The sequence below is a fragment of the Myotis davidii genome, unplaced genomic scaffold (genome assembly GCF_000327345.1).
Source record: "Myotis davidii unplaced genomic scaffold, ASM32734v1 scaffold327, whole genome shotgun sequence".
In the NCBI taxonomy this organism is placed as follows: domain Eukaryota; kingdom Metazoa; phylum Chordata; class Mammalia; order Chiroptera; family Vespertilionidae; genus Myotis; species Myotis davidii.
Genome location: NW_006298628.1, coordinates 775,439 through 782,986, shown reverse-complemented (window position 1 = coordinate 782,986; position 7,548 = coordinate 775,439). Strand labels below are relative to the sequence as shown.

The 7,548-nt window shown below is 44.0% G+C and overlaps 1 protein-coding gene across 2 annotated transcripts in view; it reads left to right on the top strand.

Moving 5' to 3' along the window:
• Positions 1–2,258, top strand: part of NME1 (NME/NM23 nucleoside diphosphate kinase 1) — a 9,993-nt gene extending 7,735 nt beyond the window's left edge. Inside the window, exons 3-5 of one of the 2 annotated variants that reach the window (XM_006774216.2) lie at positions 650–751; positions 1,371–1,483; positions 2,007–2,258. In XM_006774216.2, the coding sequence (XP_006774279.1) occupies positions 650–751; positions 1,371–1,483; positions 2,007–2,124 (333 nt within the window). In that variant the 3' untranslated portion in view covers positions 2,125–2,258. The remainder of the gene's footprint in view (positions 1–649; positions 752–1,370; positions 1,484–2,006) is intronic. The other variant, XM_006774214.2, reaches the window with a different exon arrangement.
• Positions 2,259–7,548: the final 5,290 nt, after the last annotated feature.

Here is a 7,548-nt window from a genome sequence, read left to right as displayed (position 1 = left end):
GCGTGGCCGTCGCCTGCCCGTCGTCGCTGGGGGGCAGCAGAGAGCCGGCGCCCCTGCCCCTGCCCACGTGGCCCTGCCTGTGCCCAGAGGGGAGGCGTGGCGTCCGTTTGTACTTAGCCTGCACCTGAGCGGAGCGAGGTTTCCGGCGGGTGTTCCTCCCTCTGCCCTTTGCCCAGGCCCCCCTGGCGGAGGGCAGTCATGGTTTCCCACGTTAAGTTTGGGGCTCGCAGATCGGGACCCTGAGGGATAAGTGTCTGAGTCCTGAAATGTTCACCGAGCTCCTCAGTGTACAGGAGCTTGTCCCCGTTCACATCTGAAATGTTCAGACGGGCACTGTGAAGGGCCACCAGTTGGCATATTTCGGTTGCATCCGCTCTCCCCCAACACCTTGGCCCCCAAACCATCTACTTTGAAGGTTATACCACCCATACGCCGTTGACGTTATGCGGGTGCCGTCATAAGCAGAACAGTCTTTTGGTAAAGGGGTTTCATGGTTTGGATGGTATTTTTTTTTTAAAAAAAAATACCTTATGAATATGGGCTGAAATACTAAATTGGCTACCATGTTACTAGGGCCTGAGACGGGGATGGAGCCATATTCTTGCCTCCCCAGTTTAGACACTAACTGGTACCCTCTCTTGGGTGGCAGGCCTCTGAGGACCTCCTGCAGCAGCACTACATTGACCTGAAAGACCGCCCCTTCTACCCGGGGCTGGTGAAGTACATGAACTCGGGGCCCGTGGTGGCCATGGTGAGTGACTGTCGCTTTTCTAGACCTCTTCCAGTGCCCTTGCTTTACAGCTGGAGCTGCTGGAGGTCAGTTCACGGAGCGGCGAGGAGCGTGGGCGGAAAAAGGAGGGGAATCAGTGTAGGGAGCGTTCTGTGTGCTCCCAGCTAGAAAGGAAGCAGGCTGGTCCTTCCTGTGGCATTAGCGTCCAGTTGGCAGTGAAAGTAGAGGGTACCATAGGGAGCCACTGAAATGATTGAGAAAGTAGAGCCCCTTCCTGTTCCGTGAGGATGACCTTTTGTTCTTTGTCCTTCTCGGGAATACCCTGTCCCCTTTCGTGCCAGTCTTTGCCATCTGTTGCTCTAACAGTTTTCTGGGTTGCTCTTCCCACTGTTACGTTCTTCGTGTTTGTGGCTGCATACGGATTCCTCAGTATTCTCTCTACCTCAGCTAGGCTAGGAAGTTGCCCAGTTGCATAGACCTTTTCTCTGTATCCTGGATGGAACGCTTTAGGCGGGCCTACTGTCTACTGAGGCTAGCTGATGCTCATTCACTGATGGGCCTGATGGCTGTGTGCAGGCAGGGGTGTTTGTTCTTAATGGTCCTGATGGCAGACCTGATGTTCCTTTTCCCTACTGTCAAGGTCTGGGAGGGGCTGAATGTGGTGAAGACAGGGAGAATGATGCTTGGCGAGACCAATCCAGCAGATTCTAAGCCAGGCACCATTCGTGGAGACTTCTGCATTCAAGTTGGCAGGTAAGTCCTGAGGGTCACTTATAAAAATCATTCTTTGGCATAGCCCAATTTTAGAAGAATTTGAGGTTCTAAATTAGATGGTAATTATCATCGGATGCAAGTGTTTTGTTTTTAATGATTTCAGAGAGGAAGGAAGAGGGAGAGAAAAACGACGATTTCAGAGAGGAAGGAAGAGGGAGAGAAAAATCAACGGCGAGAATCACTGATTGGCTGCCTCCTGCACGCCCCTTCCTGGGGGTTGGAGGATTGAGCCCACAACCAGGGCATGTGCCCTTGGCTGGAATAGAACCTGGGACCCTTTAGTCCATAGGCTGATGCTCTATCCGCTATAAGCCAAACCAGCTAGGGCTGAGTTAAGTGCTTTTATAGTTGCTTTTAAAGAGGAAATACTTTGGGAGAGTTTCCCGATTCAGGTGGCAATTTGGCTGAAAAGGTCCGCAGTGGTTGTCCTGTGCTGTATCCATCACACAGCCCTTCGCACTTCGAAATGTGGTAACTGTAACTAACTTTTGTTCTTTCTTAGGAACATCATTCATGGCAGTGATTCAGTAAAAAGTGCCGAGAGAGAAATCAGCCTGTGGTTTAAGCCTGAAGAACTGGTCGACTACAAGTCTTGTGCTTTTGACTGGATCTATGAATAAGAGGCGGACAAAGCATCAGTCCCCTTGGCTCCACTTGACGTGTCCCGGGACACAGCTCTTCATTCCATTGACCTGGAAGCAAAAGGATCCATCTTTTCTAAAGCATATGTACCAATAAAGCCTTTGGGAACGGGTACGGCCTGCTGTGCTTCCTCGGCCTAAGGTGGAAGAAGTGACTTGGTTTCCTGGCGAGAACACATTAGGTTAGCATTATCCGGAACTAACTAATCCTTCTCAGCACCTCAGTGCATCTCTAGACTCTAGTGGGGAAGTAGTGAGGCTAACGCGGGGCCACATGCGGCACTAGTAGTGCATCTAAGAAACCAGTAAGGAAATAGCATAATGTCCCAATCTCTTTCGCTGATGTAGAAATGTGTATTTCTGTACAAAGAGTTTGTTGAAACTTGATAGAGTAAAACGTACTATCATCCAGACATACATTTTATCGATTGCAAATTGGGCAAGTTATACATGAGGAAATGGGAGCCTCGAGGCATCTGTAAAATGGTATCACTGCAAGGCAGGGTTAAGTAAGGCATGAATATCAAGAAGTTAACCGAGTTCCTGGCCCACTGCTGGTACACGTATTCTGCAATGCTCTGGCTCTCTCTCCTCCCCGGGGTAAAGTACTTATCACACCTGCTTCCTGCATCACAGCAGAGTGGTTACAAAATTCACCCTCTGATGCCAAATGGCACTGATCACCCGGAGTCGGGCTTAAAAATGGGAGATTATAGAAATACATGGGTCTATGAATAACTGTTCTGTTAGGAAACTGGTGAAAGCTAAATGCCACTTCCCTATGAAAGACTCAGTGTTACACTTTTTTTCACCTTTATTTGGTTTTTCTTTACTTTTTGTTTTTGGACTTCAGTGTTACTTTTACTGCATACTGCTACACACAATGGCAAATACACTGCCAGCTTGGTGTAAAAAAATGTCAGGAGAAGTTTAACATTTTCTAAATTATTTTTCCATTTAAAATTTAATCTCGTGTTCATATATAGTACATGCTTTCACCACATTAGGTGGTAAAGTTTGATGGCTAAGGTTCCATGTTCCGGGGCGGGCCTGGGGATCCGCACTTTATGTGCGCTCCCCGGTGATCCTCATGCACACTGCGGAGGTACTTGGATCCAAAGCAGTAATTAAGTGCAAGCTTACTCTGGGCTAGGGCTGTTCTAAGAACTTTACACATGAATTCATTTTAACCTTTACAACTCTGAGGAGGTTGGTATAAGGTCCCCATTTTACAACTGAGACAGCTTACGTGACTAAGGGAAGGTGTCAGACTCCAATCCGAGCAGCTGGCTTCCGATTCCATATTCTTGGCCACTGCTTTACTACCTTTACAGTTATCCAAGTGACATGAGCAAGTCCCGAGTTTGCAGGGTTAAGTGAAGTCAAATTTGCAGTGGTGAGAGCTGAGAGAAAGGAGTGGATGCTAGGACTTCATTTTGGTAGAAATGCAAGAAAGGGTAGACTGGAGAGATTGCAAGTCCTGCCTCTGAGGGAATATAGTCAACAGTAAGTATGTATGGTGCCAGGTGGGTGTGCTGGAAACATTGGGCAGACCACTGTGAAGTATATGATTGCCTAACCACTAAGCTGTACATTAGAAACTAAGAATACTGAATGTAGTCCTGGCCTGTGTGGCTTGGTTGGTTGGAGCATCATCCCATGCAATGGAAGGTTGTGGGTTTGATTCCTGGTCAGGGCACATACCTGGGTTGCAGGTTTGATCCTGGTCTGGGCGTGTTGGGGGAGGTGGCCTATTGATGTCTCTCTCACATCCTGTTTCTCTTTCTCCCTGTCTAGAGTCAATGAAAAAAAAATTGAATGTAAACTGTAACTGAAAAAAAATTTAAAAAAGTACTGCTTTGGGAGGAAGGTTGGGTTTGGGACATAATCCTATATACCAGCTGGTGTGTGAAGTGGACCACTCATGCATGTTTTCCAGAAAGCTTTTATTTGAATACAGTAAATGCATTATGGGTGGGCAAAAGTAGGCTTACAGTTCTTCAGATGGAAAATACAATAATAATAAACTCACGTACTCACAACTGTAAACCTGTCACCCACCCCTGTATTTAAAATAATTACTTTTTTACACTCTCATCTATTTGTTGGCAGTAGGCAATCCTTATTTTTGCCTGCTTGCGAGGCCAGACACTTTTAATAGGCCCACAAGCGTTACTCCAGCCTCAGTAACAGTCTAGAGAGAGGAAAGTCACTGTTCTCCCAATCTCAGGGGCTGGATAAATAACAGAGCTCAGCATCGACTGTTAGGGGAAGCACTGGATGCTCTGAAAACACAATCCCGGGCATAAAGCACATCAGGAAAAGAGTTTCCCCAGAGGCTATAATGGTTTAAATATATACATATAAAAACTTTAAAATAACATATATATCAAAGCTTGTGGGATAGTAAATGTGTCCCAATCTGGGAATTCCAACTTTCTAGGGCAACTGTTCAAGCCATTTAAGGTAGGAAACGGCAGAAATTAGGTTCCACATCTGTTTTCTTGGAATGCCTTCTATTTTTCTAAAGTGTGGTTAAATAAACTCCGAAAGAGACCCATCTCATTACTATCTTATATCCAGAAAATCCTCTACAAACTGCTTTTGCAGAAGTTGATTAATTTTCCCAAGAGTCAGTCGTTGGTAAGGAAGAGGTCCTTGTATTCTCTCTCGATGTAAACAGCGCCAGCTGGCTGGGACAATTTATTTACATCCTATGAACTTGCCTAAGCGGTTAACAGAGCTTGAAACAAAAGCCCCCTAGCAAGCAAGTCACCCCTGAAACACCATGTGCCAGCTAATGTTATGTAATTCCTCTCTGGCCTCTTGGATGGTACCCAGGGAACAGGGGGGTCATCTGAGGTGCCTGTCTTGCGTTCTCCGCACCTTGGAGACAGGCATCGCAAAATCGAGGCCATCAGGAACTTCCTGCTCACAGCCAGGTGAAAGGCTGCCGAATATGTCAGGATCAAGAAAAAGAAAGATAACGTGAAATTTAAAGTCTGAAGCTGCAGATACTTTTATAACCTTGGTCATCACAAAGAGAAGGCAAGAAACTGAAGTAGTCCCTGCCCCCAGGTTTGGCAGTGAAGGAGCAGAAATGAACCAGACTCCCTGATCTGTATTAAGATGTTAAACATTAAAAAACAAACAAACCCCACACAAATGAATACAGTAACTCCCTAAGTGGTCCACGCTCGCCTCTGTTTCTGCTGTGGTCGGATGCATCCTTGTCCATATATCCACCGTGTTCTTCCTTCATGGTCGGCCAGGAGCACATTCTCTCTCACTCATGGGCTTCCTTCACCTCACTCAACTGCCGGGGCCGTGAGGAAGAAGCTGGTCTGACTTTCACAGGGGCCTCTGATTGCTTACAGAAGGCACTCAATATTTTTAATAAAGAAAAAAACCTCTCAAAGACCAACGAGTATTAAAGAATTGCTCAAATACAACTTAAGTTTAACATTGTTTATTTTGTGTAAAAAAGGGCAAATTTAGTGAATTATTTTCATCTTGTACACAAAGTTATAATTTTAATGCTTTCACATTCATGCTGGAAATTTGCAATTTGGTAAAAATGAAAGGAACATAAATTTCTCCGAAGAATTTTTCACGCCATTATATACACTTCCTGAGAAAGTTTCAAATACTTTCTCAATGATCACAAGTTACCAAGAAAATAAAAGATTAAATTTGTACAGATATTGGTCTATATATCAAATACATACAGAAATGATGTAAAAACCTTATGCAGTTTACTTTGACCTGTCCTCAAAAGACTTGCCCAGGGACAGACGCTTTTCTTTTGTATAAATGACTGTGGCTTTATTTAAAATATGAAAATCAAAGGAAGAAACCCAGTTTAATCACAGTATTTTTAAAATCCCTTCCCAATAGTAAAGGATCATTACCAAATATATAGCACCATAATACAAATATTGATGGGAGAGGGTATTCACATCACGCAAAATTAATAATAACAACAAACAAACACTGAAAACCCGTGTTAGTATCCGTAGAAAAAGAAGTTGATAACAGCTTTAGCTTTCCTCATACACAGCAAAGAAAAGGTTAAAGAATTTAAACTACCAAAAGCCCCAAATAATCCTAACAGGAAAAAAACAAAAACAAACCCAAGGTCAGCAGTACATCTTGAACCGTAAAAGATACTGGGGCTGAGTTGTACAACTGGAGTTATGGCTAATACAGAAATCTCCTCTGCATCAACGGACTTTCTGCTCACTGGCAGCAGGAGTTAAAGAGTCTCAACAACAAAGAGGGCTTCAGATTGTATTGAGACGTAGGAAGTCCTACCTACCTTTAACTGTGGCCATGGGATCCAGACAAGAACCACCTTCACGAATAGGCGGGAAATTAAAAAGCACTCGGAGCCTGGCTTTGCTCTAGAACCGGAAGCTTATAAACAAATGAGCATTTCACAGAACTAATTACCAGGCTCCAAATCAAATCCCTCCTGACTCACTCAGTTCCCTACTGAGCTCTGAGCCCAAGGTGCTGGAGGAGCAAGCCACCCACAGGCTTCTCGTGCCCATCTCATGAAATCAGAGTCCTGGTTAATTCACTGAGTCTGAGGATGAAGATGGTCGTAACTCCTGCTCTGGAAGTCTTCTAGGCGTTAAGTTTACGGGAAGATCCTCAAAAGTTAAAGATCTGGGAAGTGTGAGGATGTCACATTTATAGTAGGTCCCTCTCAGTAATGTTGTTTAAGATAAACATCCAGTAATCTAACAGCGGAATTTCACATATATTTGACACATGAGGATCAACTTGGCGTTGATATGATCTGCATTTATGCCCCTAAAGAGTCAGTATTAAGAAATGTTGACATGCGATTCCATACATTCTTACATTAATAAAGCAACAAATTTTACTTCCAGTAGCAACTACAAAACCTTATGTTATTAACCCCTCTTGCATAGAATGAGGTAAACCTGTGCGTATTACCAATGCTATTATTCCCAAAAGTAGAGCATTATTTTAGAAAATAAATTGCTGGTTTTTAATGTTCTATGCATTTTAAAATTCAAACAAAAATCTTACCTAAATGTCTCCTGGGGCTTTCCATTAACATTTTTAAAGCATTCCATAGGTTGAAGGACTGTAGAGTTTAATCATTTTGATTAATTTCTAATTAGCCCTACCTATATTCCAGAGGAGATGGTCACTATCACCACTCTGAAGAGGCCAGGCTAAGACCCAGAAGCACTTCTAGAACAGATGCAATAATTCCTGAGAGTTTAGTTTATGAACCTCACTGGTAAACGCTAGAGCTCTCTCATTCAGTCACAACTCAACATTAGAAAATGCAGAGAGCAAACCTTTCACCAATTTACCCTTAGATCCGTTTTTGAAAGGAAGCCATAAAAATTTTAAAATAGGGAA